Consider the following 14140-nt stretch of genomic DNA (forward strand, 5'->3'; position numbering starts at 1 on the left):
AAAATTTATGTATTAAACAGAAAAAGTATATCTATATATATAAATTAATCCTAATTCTACTCATATTCTAACGGTAACTAATTACTATTGTATCTAATTAGTAATTTATATTTTAAATTCTCATAAATTCTATTTTTTAGCAACTCATAAATTCTTGTTGAGAGAGTTTATTTTTGATAAATTATTTTGAATAAATTAAAAAATAGATATATAATAAATAATATGTTTAAATATTTTTAACACTTATATGGTCACTAAAAATATTTTATAAAATATAAAACTGTATTTGAAAATCTAAATTATATATTATGTGGATAACTTCTATACACAAGTCTAATAGTAATTTTATTTATAATTTCAAATAATTATATTCTAAGTTTAAGTAATTAACAATATTAAAATATAAATCATATTATAATTTAACTAAATAATATTATTATTAATTTAATTAAATAATTTATATAAGATTTGCCTTTGTCACATCTTTATATAAGAAAGGGAGGAGTGACTCAAACCTCTTTAAAAGTCTCACAAACCTCTAAAATGTTACGTATCATTTACACTACCGAACTTGTCTCCAAAACATTCTAGTGCTTGTGACATTCTAGAACATTTTAATTAGAGCTGTCAACATGGGCTGGCTCGATCTAACCTAGCCCAAGCCATTATAATTTTACTTAATCAAATTTTTATAAATAAAATTATTTTATAGTTTAATGTATAAATTGAATAATAAAAATATATTAAATATATAAAATTTAACTATCATTTATATATAATTAAATATATAAAATTATTAATTTTTTTAACTCACAGGACTGGCTCACCTCAATCCACCTCAACTTACTGATTTGATGTGCTAGCCCATTTAGATCTAGTTTAAATATGAATTTAAATTTTTAAGCATAACCCATCTCATATTCCATAAAAAATAAACTGACTCGATATTTTGACAGGTATAATTTTAATCTCCATTTGCTAACTCTCCATGGAGCACATAGAGAACATTCTATTACTTGACAGGAGCAGTCTGGAACCTTTTTAGTTTACATTTGCTAACTCTCTAAGGAGCACATAACAATTAGCATGAATCTTTTACCTTTTCAAATGATAAAAAATTCATGTCAAGATTATAACTTTTTTATCATCAAATTTTTTATAAATTTAATTTTAAAAATTAATTAAATCTTACAAATAATTAAATATCATAATTTTTTATTAAAAAATTTTAAATTAAAAATATAAAATAAATAAATAACATTTGCTAACTCTCTGCGGAGCATATAGCAATTAGAGTGAATCTTTTAAAAGATGGTAAAAAATTCATGTCAAGATTAAGGCTTTTTTATTATCAAATTTTTTATAAATTTGATTTTAAAAATTAATTAAATCTTGCAAATAACTAAATATCATAATTTTTTATACAAAATTTAAATTAAAAATATAAAATAAATAAATAATAAAAAAAATATGTTTATCTTTTCATTTAAGGTAACTTCAATAATTAACACCAATACTTTTTATGAGATAAAGTCAATATTTTTTCCAGAGTAAGTGAATTTTCAATTAAACCTAATGAGAATAAGAGATTATTTTTCAAATTTTTTACAAGTAAATATATTCTTTATATTTTACATTATGTTTTAAGATCTAACTTGAGATTAACATGGGTGGATAAAATGTGTCTCACAAAAGTTCCATCGTAACATTCTCAGTAAATTGAGTTGTTCTATGCAAGAGATAGGCTTCCATACCATCAACTCCCGACTGCTAATTTGAGATTAAGATTCCATTAGTCAAATTATTATTTGTTCAAAGTTTGCTTTAAATATTAAAAATACCCTCATTTTATTTATTATTTTCCTTTGATTTTAAAAATAAATTAACTAAATGTCATAATTTTGTTATTAAATAGAGAAATAACAAAGGGTTTATTTGTTTTTTTTTCATTTTAAGTTAAAATCAGTAATTAATATCAGTATTTGTTGATATAGATAAGCGAATTTTCAACTAAATCATAGAGAGTAAAAGGGTGTTTTTCAAATCATTAAGAGTAAGTGTATTTTGAACTAAACCTCAGGAAAGCCTTGGGATTAGCAGGTCTATAAAATGTGTCTCGCAAAAGTTTCATATGAGAAAGTTGGCTTCAAACTGGATTGATGCATTCATACCTCTGGTTATAGTTTGGTCGGTATTCGTGGCGCTGTTTCAATGGCAGTTGCACATAAGATTCGATTGGTTTCTATAAATGGGTTTTTACAACATATATAAAGGGCAGACATGCCGTTAGTCAAGAAAGATAAAAGAATAGAATCCAAATCAGCCCAACTAAGCTAAATCAACAATTATTAATTTAAATTACACAACTAAGATAGACACTTCTACTAGGAGACGTCTAAGTGGAAACTCCCTGGCATGGAGAGATATGCTTTTGTTAGAAGACGTCTGGATGGAAACCCAGGAGAGATATTCTTTTATTAGAAGACGTCTGGATGGAAACGCACGCCCTGGGTTTTGGTGTGACTGTCTCAAATGCATAGTCAAGCCATAGTTATTTACCTCTAAAGTTCGCAACTGCTCCTGATATTGAGACGCCAACTGCCTCAGATGTTGCAACTCATGGTTTTTATCATCAAGATCCTTACAAGTTTATAAAATATTTGCTACAACTTTCTTTTATTTTAGTTTTTTTTCTTTTTTACAAACGTTTTGCCTGACATTAGTTTGATTTGATTTGATTTTTTTTAAATAACGAAATAAAAAGAAACCTAAATTGAAACTTTATGTTGTTAATTAATCAATAATCAATAATCAATTCAACATAAGTCAAAGTTTTAGATCCTGTTTATCGATAGAATACAGAGACCAAGTCTGGCCTGAAACAAATGAGGCTTTCAGGCCTGGGTGGTGGGCTCCCTGGCCCATATCTACACGTTAACTTGAAGCTAAACAAAAGAGGGTACAAAAGTTTAGTTGGCCAGTGACTCTAAAAAAGATATTCTTCAACATCATGTTGCCTAAGAACATAGCCATATCTCTAAGAAATTAACATGTGTAGTGCGGTCCAAATATTAATTGATTGGTCCTAACTATAGATTTTCGGCTACTTGCCCTTCTTCTGCCTAATTTTTTTTTCTACATGAAGCTACTTATTATAGTTGAATTATAGATATTTATCCAACTCCTTTTTCTACCCCCTATCATCTCAAAATTTAGTTACATTTTCTTATCAAATAAAGTACATTGTAGTATTATTATCAAATATTATATCTATATGTATAAGAGAAAAACAAATTGCTTCAAATTAGTTTAGGACCCGTTTGGTTTAGAACGTACTTTACATTTTTCCATCTCTATTTTCAATATTGACATTAAGGAAAGATGAAGTCAGGTTATTCTAATGTTTTGTTGCAAAGCAAGTTCGGTTTAAAATATGGGCTTGTATTATGATGTTTGTTGAGCTGTAAATATAAATATTGTAGAATACTATTGAATCAAATGTTATTGTCTCGTTAATAAATAAATTTAAAAATTATAAATTATAAAAATTAAATATTTATAATGTTTAAAAATATTTATTTAAAAAATTTTATAAATTTTTTATCTTTACATATTTGTGAGAATTTGTGAGACAATTTAATATTTAGGTACATTCAACATAGTTACTTAGAAAAATGTACAAGTATCAAGTTTGGGAAAGAATAAAGAAATACTTGTGGATTAATAAAATAAACGTTCCTATTCAAAAAAAATTAAAAGTAAACACAAAACTCTCATAGATAACAAAATGATGAATAATCTTACTAATATTAGGTGAGAGTTATAACTTATATGTCAATAAATATAACAATTTACTTATTTTAAGTGAACAATAAATATTAAAAGTAACGATTAAACAGAGACTAAATAAAGAGAAGGTGGGGAGTACGTGAAATAATTATTGGGTTCCATAAAAAACCTTATTAATTAAAAATAGAAATCCAAAAAAAAAGAAATTATAAATAGAAAGTGAATAAGAAGAGAACGAAGGAACTAACTCATCTACCAAACAAAGAGAATGAAAGCTTTGGGGAGGGTGAGGTGGTGAGTCGTGTGTTATGTAGTGGGTCGGGGAGCAGGGTTTGCCTGTAAGAGCTGGCTTTGACTTTGGGATCGATGGCAGGAAGAGAGAGAGAAGGGAGAAGGAGCCTGTGGATTAATAATGTACACCTCACAGTTGCACCTCCCTGTTATTTACGCGTTTCACAGGCCACCAACGCTCTTTCCCTAGCTCTTTACCACCTCTTTCATGACCTTAATTAACTCTCCCATGGCTGCCGATTAAATCATTCGCAAGCTTTCAACTTTGAAAATTTAGAAAAGCAAATTTTTTCATGACTTTGAGGTAATTAATTATTGAGTAAGATATTAATTACAACCAAAATGAAGGAAAAAGACAAAAGGTAGAATTAACCCGCCTACTCCAAGCCTATTTTTTCCAATTATTAAGTTGGAATTTAAAACTTTGTTGGTATTGCAGCAAATCGATAAATATGCAGCTTTATTAATTTATTGAATAGCAACACATATATATAAGGTGTGATTTTTTCATATAAAAACAAATTACATTTATATCAAATACTTGAATTCCTCTTATATAATAATGAATTAATTTATAATTAATTTTAAAACAATTTAGAGCATGTACCCTTTCTTTAGAAGTAAAATCAAAGGGAGAATTTAAACTTAAAAGACTGATAGTTTTTGAATATAAAATATAGAACACAATCAATTTATACCTCCATCATATAATATTTTAAATTGAAACTTGTCGGAACAGTGAATAACAATTATCTCCCTAATACATAATTTAGTACCAAAAATCTCTTATCTTTTGATATAGAAGTTCCATGGCAACATGAACAAGGAAAAATATTAGTTTTCCACACTCGTCCAATGACAAATACCCAAGGATAACCTTTCGCACTGTTCTGTTCAATACATTTGATCAGTGATCAGCTTCAATTATTCATGTTCCTACGTACATTTACAAGGGTTCATATCTTTTAAACGACAATTTTTCCTTTGATTATTGGTAGGTTGGAAAAGTAAGCTGGCACGGGTCATAATGATCAGGGAAAATTAATTATTTTTCCCAGTCTATATACCAATATAATAACCTGAAAGATTGAGAGACCGTTAATTCAAAGTTGGAAAATTAAAAGTTCAAATAAAGGTGAGGATTCACATGAAACAAGTGACGCTTTTAACCCAGCTTTCGTCTTAGGAGCAAGTGGTTTTGCTTTTTACTTGTATTTCCACTTTATCGAAAGGGGATTGTTGGATGATAATGGTTAACATATCTAGAAACCAGTATTCTATTGATGTACGAAAGTGCAAAACAGAAATAATGAGGAATTATTACGTGAATTTTGACTTATTCCAGATCGTCACATTCCGTTAACCTTCTTGCCTGCGGAAATACCTGAAAGAATAATGGTTGAACATGAATAACCTTTACCTGTAAAATAGAAACACACACTGAAAGGAAACATTCCAGTCACCACAGGATTACGATGCAACCTCATGAAGGAGAGTGGAAATCAAGATAACACTTAAAATAATATCTCATGGAGATAAGAATGTATCTAAATTGCTAGGAAGTTCCTGAACTGAGGTGGGGAATTGTGCCACCTTTCTCCTAGTTTTTCACTTTAGGTTGGAGAGCTATAATGGAGCAAAACACTGCCCGTGTCTGAAATTATCATTGGATCCGTTCAGTTCCAGAATCCAGCAAAACATTATCTCAGGCTGAGTACAAACTCAAGCAGGCATATTGTAGCTCCCACCTTGCCGTTCACTTCAAACATAAACTATATTACTGACTATGGAAAAGTTCATACGTCGCCTATATGCAAGCAGAGACCACAACAACAGCTCAGCACCTTAGAAACCTTTAGATGCATGCAAATCAGATTGAGGTCACCAATACCTTGCAATAGTGCAGTAGCAACTGCCTCACCCCAATTCAACTCATCCCTCCAGAGCACCGTATTTCTCCATGTGAAAAGCATAAAATCACACACTCATCCAAATGAAGGAAAACCAAATCACGATGTGTATTCAAAAGGCTGAGGGGGCTGGGGTTCATCATCAACAGCCATAGCTGATGAAGAACTCTGCTGTCCAGCTGCTGATCCACCAGCTGGAGATGCTGTGGATGCAGGTGCATCTGTTAGAGAGAGCACTTCAGGTTCATCAGGGCGCAGGTCTCTAAGAAGAACAAACCCGGATGGTGCCAACTTCACCGGCACATATCTGCTGTCTTCTAAAAACTTGATGAATTTCTCTTGAGCAGGAACCACTCTGGCTGGGTTGGTCAAAACCTCGAATGATGGCTCAGGCTCCGCTTTCTTCTCTGGAAGGTTATCAACCTGTCCAAAAAAAAGAATCAATGAGAGAGAGTAAATACAACATTTTTGCATGATCATCACCTGACCTAAACTCAAACAACACAAACATGCATCAAAAATATTACACAAATATGGCATTTGAACAGATCTTTTGTCCTTACTTTTACTTTTAGAGTTACAAAGAAATTTAGTGCTTTAATTTCTATTTTTTCAACAATAAAAGCGAAAGATTCAAGTATTGCTCAAATCCATCATGTGAACATGGCCACAAAATTAATGGTAACTTCATTAATCTTACCTGCATAGCCTCCCCATCCTTCTCACCAGACGATTTCCCTTTTCCAGTACTTGGACCAGTAGATGAGGACTCTGCCCCAGATGATTTCTCAGCACTTGCCTTTTGTTCTGCCTCTTTCTTAGCCCTAGCTTTAGCCTTTGCTGAAGTTGACAGGACAGCAGTTGGAAGTTTAACAGCTGATGTAGTGGTGGGCACAGTAGTTGGTTTTGGATACTCAAAAAGTGAAGGTTTTGCATGTGATAAGAATTCAAATCTTGGAACTTTTAGGTCATAGTTCAGTCCGATAAAAGCTGTGGGTGAGAATGACAAGCTCACAAAATAGATGAGGGGATACCAATACCAAAACTGGCTAAAAACAGCAAGACCAACAACTGCAGTAACTTTGTCATGTTTTGTCTTGGAAAGCAATCTTATAGTCACATTCCTACCACCAGCATCAAGAATCCCAGAAGCCAAGATTGCTCCCATCTTGCTCATTGTGTCTTCATGCTTATCGAGTATTATTTTCTCTAATTGTCGCCTAGATTAAGGGACAAAAAAAGTTAGCTTAATAAATTAATATATATGTAGAATTGTTAAACACCCAAAGGAAAAGAAGAAAAGACACAACATATAAATAATAGCATGCCTGAATGTTCCAACACGAGAATCACTGGCTCCATTGATCTGGACCATGACCATAGCCATCGCAATGAGGGCACCTTGACGAACAAAATCAACAACATCTGATGTTAAGGGTTCTAGTAATGATATGGCCTCACTCAATCCTGTGCCAGCACATGAAATGCCCACTGCAAGTGCCGCACCATATCGAACATGTGGATTGTAAGATTCAGATAGTAAGGAGACAATTCGAGGAGTCTGCAGTGTTGACCAGACAAAACAGTGAGATCCACAGAAATTCATAGCCCAATTACACAGAACCCAAAGGTACATTAAATTTAGAAAAAAGGAAAAAAGGTGCAAAAAACATATAAACTAAACATCCCCCCCCCCCCCAAAACACACAGACACACAGACACACACGGAGAGAAAGATATGAGAAAGAAAAAGCATCTACCTGCTCTGGCTCTGAGTAAAGGACAAATCCCAGTGCTAAAACAGCAGTTCTCCTAACATCATCACTCACATCTGATACGGCAAAGTGCAGCAGCTGACGTATGGCCTTGTTGTTTGCAGTCCCCCTATAGGCCAATGCTAATGCATACATACCACCATAACGTAGTATGGGGTCTTGATCCCGAGTCATCTGCTCAATTAATGTATCTGCTTCTTCTTCCCTTCCATAAACTGTAAGAGCTATCCCTAACGCTAAACCCCTGCAACATATGGGAACAACACAAAGGAGTAAAGACTACTAACAGAATAAAACTCAGTTAGCTAAAGACCGCTAACAAGATAAAACTCAGTCAAAAAGACATTCCAAATTTACCTGATAATTTTCTCATGTTGTGTCTCATGTGCATAAGCAAGCATCTCACTTGCCTTCTCACTTGCAGTTCCAACCATAAGCAAACCCATACTGATGCCAGCAGCTTCACCCGCAACAGCACTGTCAGTATAAAGCACGCTTTTGATGTCATCATAGATTTCTTCATCAGCAGTTCCAAGAGCTGCCAAACCAAGACCTAAGCATGCACCATGTTGGATAACCTGCATACAAAGTTCCCAATACTTATGTTACATTTAGTCAAGGGTAATGCTATTGTGTCTGAAAATTGGACAGTCCAACTGCTCGCAGAAGGTGCACAGAGGTAAAAGATAACAAATTCATGGCCTCATGGGCATTTAATCTAATGAGCAGTCGGACAGTCAGCACTTTAGCGTTTCTCTTTACTTAAACGCCTATAGGTTAGGTAAAAGAAAAGGAGCTATCATAGGCCAAGAAAATCATATACCTCAACATTAGTACTGCGCAGGCTATCACGAAGGAATTGCTTAATGCCCTCACCATGGTTGGCATGAATGAGACCCAAAGCATATAGTGCCCCACCTTCAGAGTATGGACTCCCACCACCACCAGCCCCACCTTGGGGCAGGTAAGGAGCCATCAGAGACCTGCCCTGTTGCAGATGTCCTCTATGAATAACACCAAGACCAGCTGTTGCACTGAATTTGGCCCAATTGGTGGCTCTACTCAGCCAGTCCTGATGATAGCAAATGTAACAGTAAGTGTAAACAGGATCTACATTTGTCCAAAAGAGTGAAAGTAAAGATACAGCAAGACACATGTTTTACCAGATTGTCCCTCAGGAATGTATCCACAGTTGTTCCAGCATGCATTATAGCATTAGCATAAATTGTAGCACTATGACAGATGCTATTCCTCATTTCAACAGACTGCTTTATTGTCTTCAAAATTAAAAGATCCGACCTAGACAAATCACAACCAATTAATAACTTGCATATATCAGAAAAAAACACAATCAGAATGTAATTCCACAATAAGATAGCACAAAAGAAATTGACATCTCACTTGTTATGACTGTATAAGAATTGTAGAGTCAACTGTATAGATGTCTCTCCAGACAAAATTCCTTTGATTTTTGTCAGCCTCTCAGCATACATAACTTCTTTGGGATCGGCCTCGTGCACATTTGTCGAAGCAGCAGCAGATCCATCTGTCATCTGAATATCCTCTGGAGCTGTAGGATTTTCATTTTGAGCAGGAGTAGGATCGTTGGGTACCGGCTGCACTGATTCTGAAGGCAGAGATTTGGGAGCCGAAAGGCGATCTCTTACATTTAACAGAAAAGCCTGGTGCTCATTTTCCACAAGATCAAAGGTAACTTGAAAAGCCAAAAGAGCATCCTCCTTATTTTCTGAACGAAGAAGCTTTTCCAATATATTTGCAACACCTTCAGGTTCATCTAAGAACATGAGACACTGACAAATGCTCAAATAATCAGGAGAAGGCAACTGTTGGTATACTTTAACAAGAAGCCGAAGCACCTGCATGAACAAAAGGATAACCAACATCATGGGTCTTGCAGAATGTGCTAGGTTGCACCAAATTCCAGAGAAAGGGCAACTGGCAACAGATTCAAATTGTTCTAATAATAAATGACAAACAACTAGAGGCTAGGGATAAATACAAATTACAGATCTTTATGAGCTATTAAAAAACCCCCTTACCTCTCGGCGAAATTCTCTGCGATAGACATATGAATGAGAGACATTGATGCAATATGCTAAAGTTCCATGAACATTATCACTCCTCGTTATTGCTTCCTCAAGTTTATCCAGTCTCCGGCACTCAATTGCAATTCCCATAGCTTGTTGGTATTTTTCATCCATGATACACCTGATTGAAAGAAAGTAAGATACCTAGACTAACTCCAGAATACTTTCAGCAGGTAAGAAAGCAAACTCTACATACTTGTCCAGCATTCTCTCCACAATTGCCTCCAACCTAGGGTCAACCTTTGCTGCTTCATCGCTTGATTCTGCAGCCTTCGACCGAAGACTGGCATACTCATCTATTGCCTTGGCTGAAATTAAGAGCATATCCAGTCAACGATATCAAATTTAAAACAATTTAAACACAACATAATCAAACATAAATGAATTTTAGGCTTGCCTAAACCCTCACTAGCATCTACTTTCACAGGGAGCAAACACAACCACAAACCACAGGTTAATAACATAATCATCAGAACATATAGCATATGAACCAAAGTTCTTACCAAGGAGAGTATGAACATAATCAGAATCCTCAGAAACATCAAAAAGGGGACCAGCTCCAAGAGCATATGACAATGAATCATTAAGTTCACCCAAGAAATAAAAGACCTGAAAACAACAATATAGCCAATATAAGTAAAAGTCAACATAGTCATAATTCAATAAAAGAGCAACTAGAAATAGGGCATCAACTTTTATTACTTTTCATTTACAAATTGTAAATGCAATCAAAACAATGTTCCACAAATCAAACTGTGGCATCATTTCACATGATAAATGCATCCATTGAAGATTATAATATTATATTGTGTATGCATAAACATATATGAAAAGTCTGAATAAATGATATTAGACCAGTTTTTTTCATTTGTCTTTCAGAATTGGACTATTCTTTTGGGGCCACTAAAATTCGCTAAATCAGTAGTGTTAGTTAAGAATACTTGTCCAGCAAATGCAAAGATACAAAGTTGGAGATCATGGAGTTCAGATTTTTTTGCTATTATGAAAAGAACTCATTAGTTCAATTTCCATAAAATGACTCAAACATGCATGTCGCATGCATTTGTTCACTAACATGTACATACATACACTCATGGAGCAAGAGGGACAGGAAAGGAGTACCTTTGAGACGAGCAATGCAGCAAGTTGTCTCTGATGCTGGCCAAATTCTTCATCTTCATATAAACTTTCTCTGAAACACAAAGATAGCATCAGTATTCATATGCAGAACTCATGCAGTTCACTATTTGAATTAGAATCACTCCATAACAAGCCAAATAACATTATATAAACTTTCTAAGAATGGAACGAATTGTGTCATATATATTTAAAATTACCTGAAAGTGGATGTATGCCTCCCAAACCAAAACAGACACCAAATTTTCAATTAGAACTTAATTTAGTGGAAAGTTTCTAAAATCACCAACGCCATTGCTTTTATGTACTCAAGACTTAAAACTTTCTAAGTGAACAAGCCATAACCCACATTGCAAAATAATTGCTTTCAATTCTTCATAATCTGAATCTCGTAAAATTAGTGCAAAACATATATCTGACTTAAGCAATCAATTATCGCATATCCAGAAAAATTGCTACAATTTTGTTAAATTGAAATTTCGTCAGCTAAACCCTAATTTAAAAGGCAAACAAAAAACATGGCCAAAACTTTCACAAACAAGAGAAAGAACCCAAGCTTACGAAGATTCCAAATTTACCCACTAAAGTTCCTGAATTCAAACTAAAATGTCACTCTTCTCTACCGTAACCAAACCCAAACCAAAACATCGAAAAGAGCTTTCTTGACAATGTTTTCTTCAATTTTCCCACCAACCAATCAGATCAAAACAACCAAACCCTAAACCCTAACCAAACAAAAGAAAAAAAAACAAAAAATCAACATAAAAAAATTAGTATTACATGATAGGGACGCTGGTGGAGATCTCAGGCCAAAATTGGTCAACGAAGCTGATGAGATTAGAGAGAGCATGGAACTTCAATTGAGGATGGCTCTCATTAAGCATCGCCAGTAACCCTCCAGCCGAGCTCACCATCGTCGCCGCAGCTGCCGCCATTATTATTCTTCCCGAAAATAAAAACCCTACGTCTCTACTGTATTCTTGAGAGATTTTGTCAACAAAAAGAAGAAAAGAGAGGGGTAAAACAGAGATTTTACTTTTGATATCTGTCGGTAAAAGAGAACCGTCGACGATCCGGAGACGAACCCGGAGGAGGAACGACGACGGAGAAATAAAGAACAAAGAGGGAAGATATTCCGGTTGGGTTTTTGATTGTTGGATTTAACTTTGGAGAAAACGGGAAATTTTTTTAGTTATTTTTATAGTGTGTTGTGGATCCTGATTGAAGATCGAATATACACTTATCTTGACGGAAAAGAAATCATTTTTGTTTTTTTTTTTTTTTGGAACTTTTAAATTAGCCTTGAAACATTTTTAATTACACGATTAGGAAATTTATCCTCCTAATTTTACTTTGTTTTCTTTAATTAATTAATTTAAAGTATGTTAAAAGATAAAAAAAAATGCTAGCAATTTAGGCTTTGCGAAGCAATGATTACATTTTTTGAAGCCTATATAAATTTGAATGGTCTTTTTTTCTTAAATATCTTAGGTTATAGTAAATAATAAAATAAATTTTTTAATATTGATATTTTTCTTTGTTTAATTTACATTTTAAATTAAAAATACATAAACCTTTTAATAAATAGATTGTCTAAATTAGAAATAATCAAAGTTTTAAAAATGACTATAATTTTTGTATTTGTTTAAATATTAATCCTACTCAACTCGATATAAATTATAGTACTTACAAAATAAAATCAAACAGTAAAAATATATCATTTTAGATTTTATTAGAGGTTGGACTATGGTTTTAAAATTATTGCTTAGACGTATCCGTCATAACATACTTAATAATTTATATATATATATATATATTTGAAAAAAAATATAGAAAAATTACATCATTCTAGGCTAACAAACTCCCAAATTGTCTGCTAAAAGATAAGTGAGAATTTCTTCTGGTGGAGATTCAAAGATATATAACCCTAAAGAGAGGTCTTCATAATGAGTGACCATCCAATTGGTACACTGATTGGCTTTACGATGGATGTGAGTGAGAGTGCAATTCCAATCTCGATGAATAAACTCCTTAATATCTCATAGTAATCTAGCGTTTGGATCTAACACTAAATTGCTATGTTCAATTTTCTGTAATGCCAAAAGAGAATCAGATTCAACCTGAACATCTCTATAACCCCTGTCCCAGCAAAGTTTCAGTCCATGATAAATGCCTTACAGTTCTGCAGTGAGTGAGAAGGCGATACCAAACTTGAAAATAAATCCTGCCACCCAGTTACCATTTGCATCCCGTAATATACAACCACCACCAGCCAAACCCAATTGGCCTTTTGCACTGCCATCCACATTCATCTTTACATAAGGGTCTCTCGACTGCTTCCAAGAGATAAAATTTTCTTTTTTTAATCTATGTTCCTGTATATGCATGATATCCCATTCCTCTTTAGCCCTTGTCCATACCTACTGCCATCTGTTACTTGGTCACCTAAAATATTCATCAAATTTGTTTAAGTTTCTCCAATACCACAAGAACCACAAAGCATGGATGAAGAAAATATTCCAAAGGAGGCTTTCATAATTTACCGTAATATATATGTTATCCAAAATCCAACCTTTTAAGTTCTTACAGAAGAAATCGTCCTCAATAACACGAGTTTCACAACTTGACCAAAATAGTTTTGCTGATCTGCAATCCCTGAGAGCATGGAGAATGTCTTCCATACAAGCACCGCATTTAAAACAAGCAGCCGAGGATCCTAAGTTTCTAGAAATTAACCAGTCAGCAGTGGGCAAGGAATCATGAATGACTTTCCATAAAAACACATGGACTTTCCTTGGACTTGGTAGCCTCCATAGTTGACCCCAGAAGCTTTCAGTAGGTGTTTCCTTCTCCATTTGAACATCATATGCAGTTTTCACTGAAAATATTCCACTACTCGTTAATCTCTAATAACCCACATCTTCCTTGACACTTAAAGGGATCAATTTGAACTGCCAGTATTCTCAAGACTATATGATGAGGAAGGATTTGTAAGAGTTGGTCGAAATCCCAACCACCATACTCGTTACAATAACTCGCTACAGGAAGTTCAACCTCGTGGTCTGAAATTTCCCTTATTGCCAGCTGATAAAGAGGCCCACAATCTAGCCACGAATCTAGCCAAAATTTA

At 33.8% G+C, this 14140-nt stretch overlaps 1 protein-coding gene across 1 annotated transcript; it reads right to left on the bottom strand.

Annotated features, from left to right (window-relative positions):
• LOC18602740 (26S proteasome non-ATPase regulatory subunit 1 homolog A) lies at positions 5551-12220 on the bottom strand. The gene is made up of 13 exons (XM_007034324.2): positions 11791-12220; positions 10996-11065; positions 10377-10482; positions 10070-10181; positions 9826-9994; positions 9167-9642; positions 8929-9064; positions 8589-8837; positions 8123-8343; positions 7751-8009; positions 7319-7551; positions 6691-7210; positions 5551-6413 (listed from the first exon to the last, which is right to left on the bottom strand). Exons 1-13 carry the CDS (start codon positions 11943-11945, stop codon positions 6090-6092), a joined length of 3030 nt encoding a protein of 1009 aa, XP_007034386.2. The 5' UTR covers positions 11946-12220; the 3' UTR covers positions 5551-6089.

This window comes from Theobroma cacao, chromosome 4 (assembly GCF_000208745.1).
Source record: "Theobroma cacao cultivar B97-61/B2 chromosome 4, Criollo_cocoa_genome_V2, whole genome shotgun sequence".
Lineage (NCBI taxonomy): Eukaryota > Viridiplantae > Streptophyta > Magnoliopsida > Malvales > Malvaceae > Theobroma > Theobroma cacao.

Coding starts and splice junctions, on each gene's coding strand:
- LOC18602740 (XM_007034324.2), bottom strand. CDS start 11,945: ATGGCGGCAGCTGCGGCGACGATGGTGAGCTCGGCTGGAGGGTTACTG. Junction 9,995..10,069: donor GTGGAGAGAATGCTGGACAA/GTATGTAGAGTT, acceptor TCTTTCAATCAG/GTGTATCATGGATGAAAAAT. Junction 6,414..6,690: donor AGGATGGGGAGGCTATGCAG/GTAAGATTAATG, acceptor TTTTTTGGACAG/GTTGATAACCTTCCAGAGAA.